The 15,463-nt window shown below is 40.3% G+C and overlaps 1 protein-coding gene across 1 annotated transcript in view; it reads right to left on the reverse strand.

Moving 5' to 3' along the window:
- TAFA4 (TAFA chemokine like family member 4) overlaps positions 1–11,886 on the reverse strand; it is a 227,373-nt gene extending 215,487 nt beyond the window's left edge. Inside the window, 1 exon segment of the mRNA XM_045832023.1 lies at positions 11,772–11,886. Coding sequence (XP_045687979.1) covers positions 11,772–11,886 — 115 coding nt within the window.
- Positions 11,887–15,463: the final 3,577 nt, after the last annotated feature.

Consider the following 15,463-nt stretch of genomic DNA (forward strand, 5'->3'; position numbering starts at 1 on the left):
GTACTGGGCACCCCTTCCGTCGGACACGTGATACCAGTGAGTGCGATGGTCAATTATTCAGGCATATCTACGACGCAGCCGCTTTGCTTCTCCACCTCTCTGGCAAACTGTACTCTTATTCAGAGGTATGAGGACTGGGACAGTGACTTTAGTAATGGGACTCACTGGGGTGTTGATATGCTGTATTTGAAACGCAACAATACCTCCGCCACGATTGGCGTAGGAACTCCCCCTGCCGACATTCCAACTTGCAGAAGTCGGACCCCATCGCCCAGCCAATGGGGACCGGCCTGGAGGATTTGCCATCTCAATCAAACAGTTTGCGACCAAGGGGTTTGTGACTGGAGTGACTTTCGCAACGGCTCGCTGCGGCCTCAAAATCTTCTCTACGGAATTTGGACCAAAAACAATAGAACCTATCAGACTATGTTGTGGAAAGCTGTGGCCTCTCTTCAGTATATTACCGTAGCAAAGAGAGCGGTCCAGTGGATGCACATAGGAGCTCAGGACGCCATCTCTTGGTCTGGAAATCAGAAGAATGTTTCTGTGATAGCTTGTGTACCCGACCCTTTTCGCGTTCATTGCTGGAGACTTGCAGGTCTCTCATAATACTGTATATAACCTAACCTGTGATCAGTGCTATCTAACTAACTGCCTTAATCTATCTATGAATGTTAGTTCATTTGCTGTATTGAAACAACCTTCTTTTGCCTTTGTACCTGTTAACCTTTCCACCCCTTGGTATGAGGGACCCTGGTTTTGCTATCATCCAAAAGGTTAATGACTTAATGTTGGCCCGCACAAAACGGTTCGTAGGAATGCTCATTGCAGGAATATCTGCCTTAATTGTCCTAAACAAGAAAGGGGGGAGATGTGGGGGAACCAAGCCCCCCAGGAAGGGGGTCAAGAGTTAGGGTCCTGCATTGTGAGAATGATGCTTGGGCCTGTTCCTTGGCCTGGGGGAGGTGACCTGACATTACCCCGGCCTTGTTTGTTATCGGATTGTTCCCAAGAGAAGGACGGGGAGGTGCCGGAGCCTTGGGGCGATGCGTCGTGTCCTTGGAGTTAATCTAAACCAAGATGTTCTGTACGTGACCTGAAGGGGAGTGTAAACTTTCTTGAACAAAGACTTTCATTGCGTAGCAAGCATTCTATTTTTAGAACATCTCACTATATAATGACAAGAGTTTTCAATAAACTTGCCTTTTGCCACCAGAGCAACTGGTCGCTCTCTCTTTTCAGTCCGTCACTGCGCGTCTCGAACCCACTGCCTCGCTGGCCGCGGCAAAGTAGAAAGAAGGAAATACCCGGGATCAGAGCAGAATTAAAAGACATAGAGACTAAAAGAAAAATTCAAACGATCAATAATTTCAGGAGCTGGTTTCTTGAAATGATAAACAAATTTGACAAGCCTTTAAGCAGACTCATCAAGAAAAAAAGAGAGAGGACCCAAATAAACACAATCAGAAATGAAAGAGGAGAAATTACAACTGATACCACAGAAATACAAAGGATCCTAAGAAATTACTGTGAACAACTACGTGCCAAAACATTTGAAAACCTAGGTGAAATGGACAAATTTTGATAAAAATATAATCTTCCAAAACTGAATCAAGAAGAAGAAAGCCTGAACAAACAAATAACAGCTAGTGACCTTGAAGCTATGCTCAAAGAACACATGACACAGAAAAGCCCTCTACCAGATGGTTTCACAAGAGAATTTTACAAAACATTTGAGGAACAGCTAACCCCTATCCTTCTAAAACTATTCCAAAAAATCCAAGAAGAGAGAATACCCTCAAACTCTTTCTATGAATCCAGCATTATCTCAAAACCACATAAAGACATAACAAAGAAGAAACTACAAGCCAATCTTGCTGATGAACATGAACATTAAAATCCTCAACAAAATATTAGCAAACCATTTCCAGCAATACATTGAAAAGATCATACACCATGATTAATGAGATTCATCCCAGGGATGGAAGGATGGTACAATATTCACAAATCAATACATGTAACACATCACATAAACAAAAGGAAAGACAAAAAATCACATGATCATATCAATAGATGCTGGAAAAGCATTTGATAAAGTACAGCACCTACTTATTGTAACATTCAGCAAAGTGGGAGTAGAGGGAGAGACTACCTCAACTTAATAAAGGCCATATACAGGAAACCTGCAGCCAACATCATACTCAAAGGGCAAAAACTGAAAGCTTTCCTCGTAAAATCAGGAACAAGACAAGGGTTCTGACTTTAACCACCCCTATTCAACATACTATTGGAAGTCCTAGCCACAGTGATCAGACAAAAAAAGAAGTAAAAAGAATCCAAATTGGAAAGGAGGAAGTAGAACTGCCATTGTCTGCAGGTGACATGATAGTGTACATACAAAATCCTAGACTTCAACAAAAAACTAATGGACATAATAAGTGCATTTAGCAAAATAGCAGGATACAAATGCAATACTTAGAAATCAAAGGAATTTTTTGTACACCAACACTGAAACATCAGAAACAGAAATCTGTAACAAATTCCATTTACTATTGCACAAGAAAACTAAAGTACCTAGGAATAAATCTAACCAAGGAGGTAAAAGACCTGTACTCAGAAAAGTACACAACACTGAAGAAAGAAGTTAAGGAACACACAAATAAATGGAAGCACATACTGTGTTCATGGATTAGAAGAATTAACATCATTAAAATGTCCAGACTACCTAAAGCAATCTATAGATTCAATGCAATCACTATCAAAATACCAGTGACATATTTCACAGATCTAGAACAAAGATTTCAAAAATTTATATGGAACCAGAAATAACCCTGAATAGCCTCAGAAATTCTGAGAAAGAAGAACAAAGTAGGAGGAATCACAACACCTGATATTAAAATATATTATAAAGTCATTGTAATCAAAACAATCTGTTACTGAAATAAAAACAGACTCATTGGTCATTGGAACAAAATAAAGAGTATAGAAATAAACTCATATCTCTACAGTCAATTAATATTCAACAAAGATCCTGGCTGGTGTGGCTCAGTGGATTGAGCTCTGGACTGCGAAGCAGAGGATCACTGGTTAAATTCCCAGTCAGGGCACATGCCTGAGTTGCAGGCCAGGTTCCTGGTGTAGGGACTGTAAGAGGCAACCACACATTGATGTTTCTCTCCCTCTCTTCCTCCCTCCCTTCCCCTCTATCTAAAAATAAATAAAATCTTAAAAAATATATATTCAACAAATGGGCGGGAGCATAAAATGGAGTAAAAAATAGCCTCTGCAACAAATGGTGTGGGAAATCTTGACAGGTACATGCAAAGAGATGAAACTAGATCACCAACTTACACCATACATAAAAATAAACAAGATGGATCAAGTACTTAAATACAAGTCATGACAGCATTAAAGTCTTAAGAACATAAGCAGGAAAACTTCATATATCCCATGCACCAATATTTTCACCCATACACCTCCTTGGACATAGGATATAAAGGAGACAATAAACAGAAGGGACTACCTCAAATTAAAAAGTTTCTGCATGGCCTAAGAAAAATCAGCAAAATGAAAAGGAAACCAACCATATGGGAAAGCATATTTGCAAATGATACCTCAGACAAGAGTTTGATCTCCAAAATATATAAAGGACTTGCACAACTCTACACCAGGAAGACAATCAACCCAATTAAAAATGGACAAAGGACCTGTACAAACAATTCTCCAAGGAGGACATACAGAAAGCCCATAGACATATGAAAGGATGCCTAGCATCACTAATCATCAGAGTGATGCAAATGAAAACCACAAGAAGATACCACTTCACACTGGTCACGGTGACCATCATTAACAAGTCAGCAAACAATAAGTGCTGACAAGGATGTAGAGAAAAGGGAACCCTAGTACACTATTGCTGGGAATGCAGTCTGGTGCAGCCACTGTGGAAAACAGTATGGAATTTCCTCAAAAAACTAAAAATGGAACTACCTTTTCAACTGGCAATTCCACCACTGGGATTATACTAAGAATCCCAAAACACAAATTCAAAAGAATCTATGCACCCCAATGTTCATAGCAGCACAACTTAAAATAGCCAACTGCTGGAAGCCACCTAAGTTCCCATCAGTCAATGAGTTTATCAATAAACTATGGTACATTTACACAGTGGAATACTACACAGCAGAAAAAAAGGAACTCCTGCCCTTGGGAAAAACATGAACGGAATTGGAGAATATTATGCTAAGTGAAATAAGCCAGGTAGTGAAAGACAAATACCATATGCTCTCACCTATAAGTAGAACCTAATCAACAAAACAATCAAGTGAGCAAAATTGTACCAGGGACATGGAAATAAAAATCAAACTGATTGTGACAAGAAGGGAAGGGGGAAGGGGATAACAGGGAAAAGAAGGGGAAAGGTCAAATCAAGGAACATGTATATAAAGGACCCATGGACAAGGACAACAGGAGGTGGAGGGTTGAATGTGAGAGAGGGGTTGCGCAGGGCAGGGGAGAGCAATGGGGCAAAAGGGGGATAACTGTAATTGAACAGCAATAAAAAAGAAAGATTACCCACCAACCTGTGAAAACTAGGTGAGTTTTTGTTTTGTTTTGTAATGCTTTTGACTAAAATGAAACCAATCCGCACCTAACACTCCTCTTCCCATGGGGGTAAGTCTACCTTCTTCACTTCTCTATCTTAAATGGTTTGATTAAAAATATCTCCTTTTTTTTACACAACCATCAACTACTTGTTTTTCTAACCCAAGCCGTTAAAACATCCAGTAAACCTCCACCTAGGACGCATGGGTGCCCAACCCCATGTAGCTAAGGATAGCTATGAATTTGGCCCAACACAAAATCGTAAATTTACTTAAAACATTATGAGATATTTTTTGTGATTACATGTCACAGTGTGCTTAACGTGTGGCCCAAGATAATTCTTCCTGTGTGGCCCAGAGACACCAAAATGTTGAACACCCCTGATTGGGTTTCCTAGGGCCACTGTTCCTTTAATTGACCAGCCCCAACCACAAAACCCTGGAGACAGTGTGGGAAGCCCTCTGCACACACCACACACGGGCTTCTGCCATTAACTCTGCAGCTTGCTCCCATTGTTGAACTTCCACGGGTATATACATGTGAAGTAAAAACCTGAGTTTCTCAGCATCTTAGTTCACAGTTCTGAACTTTGAGTTTTTCAGTGGCTGTGTGTTATACGAGGAAGAAAACCACCTGGCCACTGCAAGATTCACAACTTCCTCCTCCTGAAGTCCATTAGAGAAAATTTATAGCACCCTCAACCTCCTCCCTACCCTACTGACAAACACACACAAACACACATCCACATGCACACACACACAGCCTCCCTGAAATACGAGTGGTGGGAGAAGGGGCAGGTAGGAACAGGGAAGGAGTAGTAAAGGTGCTCCCATGTCTTCCATTTACAAAGAGCTTTTGCAAACTGGCAAGTAAACAATGGATAGAACCAAAGGAAAATGAATAAAGGATAAAATAGCTAAAAAAAAAAAGTTCACCAGCACATTAAGAGAATCTTTATTCAAAAAAAAATCACATAGTAGCTTTCATTACTACATTGGCAAAAATCAAAATGTAATAGCACCCAGAGCTTATGAAGATAAGAGGAAATAGGCATTATACTTCCACCACTCGGGGAAATACAAGTAAGTCCAAAGACTTTGGAGAGTACCCTGACCTATTAACATGCTAATGATTTGTCAGAGGTGGCAGAATACTCATCAGCACCATGTTCTCCCCTTCTCCTGGTGTCACAGCTAAGTGTTTCCCAGCCTCCCCACAGTCAGGTGTGGCCAATGGCTCTTTAACACCTCCCAGGTATACCCTCCCAGCTGGGTGGGAGGAGACCACTTCAGTACAACTATGGAAGCATAGTTTGAAAATGAGCAAGCTTCCATCCACATGGGCTACATGGGCTCCATAGGCTCCAAAAACACTGCAGTAGAGGAGGATATCCCAGTGGACTTATTTACCCACTGCCACTAATAAGTGAAAAATAAATGTTCTTTTATTTGAGCCATTTTGCCTATTTAGTCTACTTGTTAAAGCAATTAGCCTATTCTCACTAATACATTTACATGTGCTTGAACTCAGGGTTTCACTACTAAGAACTCAACTGAAGTCGGGACATATATGTTTGTACAAGTCTGATAACAAACTCAATGTCCACTAAAATTAGGAGTGATCAAGTAATTTATGGCAGATCCATACCATAGACAAGTATGCAATGTTACAGAGAGTGCCATCGATCTCTAAGTCTTAAATTAAAAGATCCCCAAACTCTATTGTTAAATGAGGGGAGGGAAAACAAGGTAAGTATGCATGGTGACACATATGGACATACACACAAGTGGCTATATACATTCTTTTTTTCTAGAAGGATAGTTGTGATGGTTACTTTTATATGTCAACTTGACTTGGCTACGGGATGCCCAGATATCTGCTTAAACATTATTTCCAAGTGTGAGTGTGGGTGTTTCTGGAAGAAATGAGCATATGAATTGTTGGATGGTCTGAAGTAGATGAGACTCCCCAGTGTGGCTGGCCTTCATTGAATCCACTGTGGAAGAAGGCTGACTTTTATTCTCTGAAGGTTGAGCTCTGTGCTCTGGCTCTCAGGCTTTCCAACTCCAGACTGGAATCTATACTATCAACTCCCTGGCTCTCTGGACTTGGGACCACATCACTGGCTCTCCTGAGTCCCCAGCTTGCAGACTGCAGATCATGAGACTTCCCAGCTCCACAGTTGTGTGAACCAGTACCTCATAATAAATCTCTTTACATACACACACAAATACACTCACAAAGACTATACACACATATACACATACCCATATATACACATACAAACACATGGAGACACAGGCATCCCTTGTTATATTAAGCTTCACTTTATTACACTTCACAGATACTACATTTTTCATTCACATCTAAGCAAGACCCTCCAATAGCAAAAGAGTTAAGACTTACTGAAGGCTCAGATGATAGTTAACATTTTTTTAGCAATAAGGTATTTTTTAATTCAGGTATGTGCATTGTTTTCTTAGACATGCTATTGCACACTTAACAGACTACAGTATAGTGTAAACATAACTTAAAACTCACTGGGAAAGCAAAAGCTCATGTGACTCACTTTTTTTGTGATATTTGCTTTATTGTGTGCTGTGGAATAGAACCCACAATATCTCAGAGATATGCTTGTTATCTCCTTTTGATTTTGTTTCTCTGGAGAACCCTAATATATTATCAACAAAAAAGTTAAAAGGATATTTTTCACATCTGCCTATATTTTTAGCATTTATACCACCAGCAGAAAACTACATAACTATTACATAGTGACAAACAGATAAAATTAATCAGCCTAATGTAAATATTCAATTAGCACCCACTATATTCCAGGCATCAGGGAAACAGCTCCAGAAACCTGTAAGGGAGTAGGTGTGGAGAGCAGGACCAATTAAATGGCATTGGTCCAGTCAAGATAACATAAAGTATATAAAACAAAATGGAGTCACTTGTGTCAACTAAGATGGCTTCCAGTCAGCTATGACATTTTGGTTCAAGAAGGAAACTACCTAGGTCACACTAGATACATCTAGCAATGAGACACACCTAAGATATCTGCACATGTGACGAGAACAGCTGTGTCTGCAGAGCAGGATCTCCCAGAGATAGGCACCTGGGGAAATTCCATACTTGCCATCAGGAGTACCAAGACACTTATCAAAAGACCCAGAAGGGTGGAGTACACAACTCTCAAGTGTATAACTGAGGCAGGCTTCAGACCACTGCTGAGACAGCTGAGCTCCACCCACCAGAGTGATGCTCCATGCCATGCTGATCTCCCTTGGCATCAGCTGCCAGAGGCTCTGCCCTGATGGACTAAGGACTTCATCTGCCCTGCTGCCCACCTGGCTCTTGAGATTCTCTCTTGCAAGATGCTGACGACTCCTTTGCCCACTGTACTGCCTCCCAGAAATGCAGACTAAGACTCTGGGACTTGGGTTTGTTATCCCCCAGTTCTCTCATGTGATGGTATTACTGATTGTTTCTTAGTGATTACTATTGTTATTACGTTAGTATAGATTTGGATTAAATCTGCATTAATAATAGTGGAGTAAAACTGCATTAATAAAATCCAAGGGAATAACATAGTCACCTAGCCACCTGGGCTGGCTCTCTGTTATTTCTCAGTGCCAGTGTCACCTGTAGGACTGGTGGTTGTACAGGTGATGGAGCTTTCAGTTCTTAAGGCCTGAGTCAGATGATCTGAGTGGGGACCAAAGGCTGGCTTATAGGAAAAACTATATGGCAAACACACACTCCCAACAGTAGGACTTCACAATAGGATTAGGAACCCTCCCTCTCAACATGTACACTGTCAGCAGAAGGCCAGAGGTGGACGATGGAGGTCCTGGCTGTGGGCAAAAGGTATTTTGTGAAGATGGTTGTCCAAGCAGCATGCAGCCACAGTGAGAGAGCAGAACCCCTCTGCAGACAGGAACTGTCCTGATTGCTTTTGATGGCTGTTAAGATGAGGAAATGAGAGGGACTTAAATTCCAAAAAGAAAGGAAGAATTCACCAAAAGCCAAAGAAAACCCAAAACCCAGAAGATGTGATGATTACCCACATAAAATCATCTAGAAATTCTGGGGTGAAAATATCATTTCTTCAGCAGGATTTAGCCAGGTTTTTCTCACAAACCCACTGTTGTCAAGTATTTGCTTATATGGAAGATATTGTCCACATTTCTTATGTATATAATTCTAAACTTAATTTATATTTATTCCTATAGTTCTACCTTTTGCAAATTCAGAGGTGACAGTAGGAAATGAAGATTGCCACACAGATAAAAACTGAAGTCATGTCCTCTGTTTCCTTCAAGTTTTAATCACTTTCAACACAATATCTGAAGCCTAGTTTCTGGAAATTGGGAAATCTGCTGTTAATAATCTACCCCACTGAATGCTTTGCCTGTTTACTAGCCTGACTCTCAAGTGACATTCATGAAAAGAGATGTGTATGAAACATATTATACTAATGATTTCAAGCCCTGTATCCTGGAGAACAAGCTCATCAGAAACACATAGCACAAAAACCAACTAGCTGCAGCACCTCACAGGGTATAGATTTTAATGTTGATCCATTAAAATTTCAATCATTATTTTTCTTCTTTTCTTGAAACTGTAGCTAGAAGAGTAAAGATTGAGTCATAGAGATTTTGAAAATCATCTTGGGCCTAAAATTATGTCAACTTAATATCAGAAAAACTGAGTAGAAAGCTATATGTCTGAGGGTAAGAATATCTAATAAACTTCTCTATATGCAAGACGTTTTGGAGAGAGATTTTATAGTGTTGACACATAATGTTTTTGGTTCAGACTTCACTCTCTCACCAAAAAGTCAAAGCATGCCTGGCACTGTCACATCTCAAATTACCAAAGCAGAGACAGTAAATTAATTGTCTGGCAACAAGACTGCTAATAAATGCAAATTATTCAAGAAAACACAATTCATTAGAGAGTTTCCAAGTCTGTGTCACTTTAAACATATAAGTAACAAGAAAAGGCAGAGAGAAACACACACACACACACACACACACACACGCGCGCGCGCGCACGCTTAAGTGATTAATCTTTCTTTAGAAATAAGCAAAGTATAGACATGGATCTCACTAAAAATTATCATAATGAGTTTCCATTTTAGATATATTCCATTCTAGGTTCCATGAAAAATTACCGCCTCTTTTTTTCTTTCTTTCTTCTTTTTAAAAAATCATTTATCTTTCCTCTACACATCATAAAAGGGTCTTAAATTATCTAAAATTTCCCTCTGCCATAATCCTGTAAATGTTAACTTAAATTTATCAGTAAAGATGTCTTGCCTTCAAAGAAAGATGCAAGAATACACACACACACACACACACACACACACACAAGGTGTGTCCAAAAACTGTCCAGCCATTATTAATATAACAATGGTTTTCATGACATCAATGTAACCTGGCAGCCAAGGAGAGTGGACTGGAATGTGCGTGAATGAACAATGGCAACTTCACTGTACTAGTCAGAAGGGGTGGCAGACACTGTTGAGTGAGCACGTGTACTGTGTGGCCAACATACTCAAAATGACTCAATGTGTAGAGCAACAAATCTGCATCAAATTTTACATTAAGCTTGAACATTTCCTCCATGGAAACTATTCAGATGATTCAAAAGGCTTTTGGGGATGATGCAATGATTGCAGCCCAAATTAAAGTGTGGCACAAATACTTCAAAGATGGTTGAGAATCTGTTGAAAGTGATTCACATTCTAGAAGGTCTGCAATAAGCAGAACACCTGAGAATGTTGAATGTGTACGGGCTGCAGTCAACAAAGATCAGTCATTGACAGTGTGAGAACTAGAAACTGACATGAGGATTCCAAAAACTTCTGTGTCTGAGATTTTGACACAGGATCTTGGCCTGAAAGGTGTCATGGGAAAATTCATTCTGCAGCTTCTGCTACCAGAGCATAAGGAACATCATGCTGCAGTTGCTAATGACTTCATTCCAACCACTACCAATACATCAGATTTCCTCAAGAAGGCCATAACTTTGAAGGGGACTGAGCATCATTTTCCTATGTACAATGTTTCTTGTATTTTGTAAAGCAGATGTGATAACCACTACACTATGGAACCTCCATTTGTTTCTTATATTTTGTATGTTCTTCAATATGTCTCTATTTTTCATGGTACATAGCTGGATACTTTATGGACAGACCTCATCTAAATACAGAAATGAAGTATTGCTGAAGCATTATTTATCAGCCAAGATATGAAAACAACCAAAGTACCCACCAATAGATTTGTAGATAAAAAAGTGAAGACACATACATACAATAGTATATTACTTGGCCATAAAAAAAGAATGAAATATTGCCACTCACGACATGGATATACCTAGAGAGTATTATGCTAGGTGAAATAAGTAAAACACAGAAACTCAAATACCATGTAATTTCAGTTACATGTGGAATCTAAAGAGCAAAATAAATAAACAAACAAATTGCAAATAGACTCATAGGTACAGAAAACAAACTGATAGTTGCCAGAGGAGAGTGAGGTTGGAGGGCTCTGTGAAAAAGGAGAAAAAATTAACAAGAACAAATTGTTAGTTACAAAACAGTCCCAAGGATATAAAGTACAGCATTAGGTATGTAGTCAATAATATTGCAATAATTATGTGTAGTGTCAGGTCAGTACTGGGGTTATTGCAGAGTTCACTTCTTAAGGTATATAAATGTCTAACCACTATGCTATACATCTGAAACTAATATAATATTGAATGTCAACTGTAATTAAAATAATAAAGAAATTAACTTAAATAAATAAAACATGAATTGATTGAAAAAGAAAAATAAAGATGAATTTCATGTACTTACTAAAAAATAATAAAGTGCTACTATTTTTCTAGCTTCCTTAATAAATGATGACAAAAATGGAATTATACTCAGAAAAGGAAAAGAAAACAGAAAAACCTGAAGAACATCTTTAAAAGATACCTGGAACAACAGTCTTTAGGTACCAAACTGTTAAACTGACTCACTCTGCTGTGTTTCATGCTTCCTGTGGGTATTTATACAATATCAAAAACTTGTCAGTTACCTCAGTCTAAAGTGTGGACCCTGATGTTTGAAAGGGGTTTATTAATTGGTCTCATTGGCATATAATGAGCTTAAAAGAGCCTACCTGCATGTCCCCAGGGGTGCGAGCTTGAGGCAGACATCAGCTTACAGCAGACCATTAACATGTACAACAGAAAGAGCCATTGAAATAGTGACACTGACTTCACATAGACTCTCATCTTAAAGAGACAGGACAGAAAGCAGGACATGCCAGTGAGGCAAGGCTCTTTGGCAAACACAGTCCAGGGAAGGTGGGCTGAGGGCCATCAAACCTTATCTGTGCTGTTCATTAACTCAATTTTCAATAAACACCTTTTATAATTAAGAGTTTTTCAGCCCTGGCCTGGTGCTCAATTGGTTGGAACATCATCCCATGCACCAAAAATGTTGCAGGTTCGATTCCAAGTCAGGGCACATACCTAGGTCATAGGTTTGGACCCCAATCAGGGGGTGTACAGGAGATGATCGGTGTTTCTCACATCAACATTTCTCTCTCTCTCTCTCTCTCTCTCTCCCCCCCACCCCATCTTCCTCTCTCTCTAAAATAAATATATCCTCAGGTGAGGATTTTAAAAAATCAAGTTTTCCAAGTTAGCAACATGCCTCTGTGATAAAACTATTTCTGAATCCCCATGGTGTAGCTTCGTTGCCCTTATAGAATATGGGGGTTGTATACTATTTTAAAACACAAAATGTAAACCTACACACTGACAGCTCCATTCAAATAAATATATAGTTTTCTGCATCTGAAAAAAAAACACAGAAATTTTCGTACCCAGCCCAAGAGCTTTTTCCTGGTTTCTTTTTTTTTTAAGATTTATTTATTTATTTTTAGGCAGAGGAGAAGGGAGGGAAAGAAACTTCAATGTGTGGTTGCCTCTGTGCACCCGCTACTGGCAACCTCGCCTACAATCTAGGCATGTGCCCTGACTGGGAATTGAACTGGCGATCCTTTGGTTTGAAGGCTGGTGCTCAATCCACTGAGCCACACCAGCCAGGGTAGGTTTCTTTCACTATATAGAAATCCTAGAAGACTGGCCTCATAGTTTATTAAGTGAATCTTATAATTTGGTGGAAATATGAGAAGTACAGGTCAATATAAAATAGATATATGGGACTTCCAGCCAAGATGGAGGTATAGGTAGACACACTGCCTCCTCGCACAACCAAATTAAGGACAACAAAAATTTAGGGAAAAAAAAAAAACAGAACTGGCAGAAAATTGAACTGTACAAAAGTCCAACAATGGAGGAGTTAGACACATTGATCCAGCCCGGTAGGAAGGGCGGAGTTGGGAGGCTGAGCCGAGTTGGGTGCTGGGTAGAGAGGGGTCACAGCAAAGGCTTGCAGACCCCAGCACACAAGGCAGCAGCTGGCAGACCCCAGGCATGGGGTGGCAGCAGACAGACCCAGTGAGGCTCACAGGGTGGCTGGCTGACCAAGCAGTCCCACATTTGCACGCAAACAAACCAGGTGAAGTTGGAGAGCAAGATAGACTGTATAGCCCAGGGCCCCAGCTCAGGGAAATAAAGCCTCAAAAAACCAATTGAAAATACCTGTGGGGTTGAGGCAGTGGGAGAGACTCCCAGTCTCACAGGAGAGTTCGCTGGTGACACCCACAGGGTTCTAGAACATACACAAACCCACACACCCGGAATCAGCACTAGAAAGACCCAGTTTGCTTGGGGGAAGCAGTGAAAGGGATTGAAATCCAACAGAGAGTGGAGCAAGTGCCATTGTTCCCTCTCAGACCCCACCCCCACAGACAGCATCACAAGCCAGCAACTGGGTGAACACCTAAGGCTCCACCCCTCATACCTAACAGGCATGACAAGAAAAAAAAGTAGTCGAAATGGAAGAACAGATCAAAGCTCCAAAGCAAATACTTTTAAGTGAAGAAGAGATAGCCAACCTATCAGATGCACAGTTCAAAGCACTGGTGATCAGGATGCTCACAGAAATGTTTAATTTTGGTTGAAAATTAGATGAAAAAATGAAGGTCATGCTAAGTGAAATGAAGGAAAATGCACAGAGAACTAATAGTGATGGGAAGAAAACTAGGACTCAAATCAATGGAGTGGACCAGAGGAAGAAAGAAACAATCAAACAGAAAAGAATGAAGAAACAAGAATTCAAAAAAATGAGGAGAGGCTTAGGAACCTCCAGGACATCTTTAAACGTTCCAACATCCAAATTATAGGGGTACCAGAAAGAGAAGAGGAAGAGCAAAAAGTGGCAAAGTCATTTGAACAAATAATAAAGGAGATCTTCCCCAATCTGGAAAAGGAAATGGACTTCCAGGAAGTCCAGGAAGCCCATAGAGTACCAAAGAAGTTGGACCCAAGGAGGATCACACCAAGGCACATCATAATTACATTAGCCAAGATAAAAATGAAGCAGAGAATCCTAGAAGCAGCAAGAGAAAAGGAGGCAGTTACCCACAAAGGAGTTCCCATCAGACTGTCAGCTGATTTCTCAGAAGAGACCTTGCAGGCAAGAAGAGGCTGGGAAAAAGTATTCCAAGTCATGAAAGGCAAGGACCTACATCTAAGATTGCTCTATCCAGCAAATCTTTCATTTAGAATGGAAGGGCAGATAAAGTGCTTCCCAGATAAGGTCAACTTAAGGGAATTCATCGTCACTAAGCCCTTATTATATGAAAGGGACTTATCTAAGAAAAAGAAGGTAAAAATCATGTACAGTAAAATGACAGCAAACTCACAATTATTAACAACCACACCTAAAGCAAAACCAAAAACAAACTAAGCAAACAACTAGAACAGGAACAGAACCACAGAAATGGAGATCACATGGAGGGTTAGCAAGGGGAGTGGGAGGAGGAGAGAGTGGGAAAAGGTACAGAGAATAAGTAGCATAGATGGTAGGTAGAAAATAGACAGGGGGAGGGCAAGAATAGTATAGGAAATGTAGAAGCTGAGGAACTTATGACCCATGGACATGAACTAAAGGGGGGGAATGTGGGTGGGAGGGGGTGTGCAGGGTGAAGGGGAATGAAGGGAGGAAATAGGACAATTATAATAGCATAATCAATAAAATTAAAAATGTGAAAAAAATAAATAAAATAAAATTTCAAGAAAGAATAAAAAAATAAAATAAAATAGACATATCGACATCATGGATGAACGTATAAAGAAGGAACACATAAGTATTCTAGCCAAGATGGAGGTGTAGGTAGAAACCCTTCACTTTTTCACATAACCAAAAGGAGGATAACAACCAATCTAAACTCAATAAACAACCAAAAGTGCCAGAAAATCAAACTGCATGGAACTCCAACAACCAAGGAATTAAAGAAAAAATCAAACAGAACAACCAGACCTGTAATGCAGCAGACCTCACAGGCCAACTCAGAAAAACCACAGTGACATGGCAGATCGTGGGGGTGGGGCTGGCTACTGAACTTGGCAGGCTGCTAGGGAGGGGCTGACTTAAGGGGCAAACTGAGAGTCAGAGCTAACTGTGGGCTACCACTGAGGTTGCCGCAATGGAAGAAACTGCCAGTCTCACACAAGAGAGTTCATTGAAAAGTGCACTAGAGATGAGCAGGTGAGCTGCATTGTTCCCTCTCTGGCCCCTCCCCCACAAGCAGCACCACAATGCAACAAAGAGGGTTGCCCTGCCTGGGTGAATACCTAAGGCCCTGTCCCCTTACAACTTATCAGGTGCACCAAGACAAAGAAATATGGCCCAAATGAAAGAACAGAGCAAAACCTCAGAAAGAGAACTGAATGAGGA

This window comes from Phyllostomus hastatus, unplaced genomic scaffold (assembly GCF_019186645.2).
Source record: "Phyllostomus hastatus isolate PE091 unplaced genomic scaffold, TTU_PhHast_1.1 phas_contig_16, whole genome shotgun sequence".
In the NCBI taxonomy this organism is placed as follows: domain Eukaryota; kingdom Metazoa; phylum Chordata; class Mammalia; order Chiroptera; family Phyllostomidae; genus Phyllostomus; species Phyllostomus hastatus.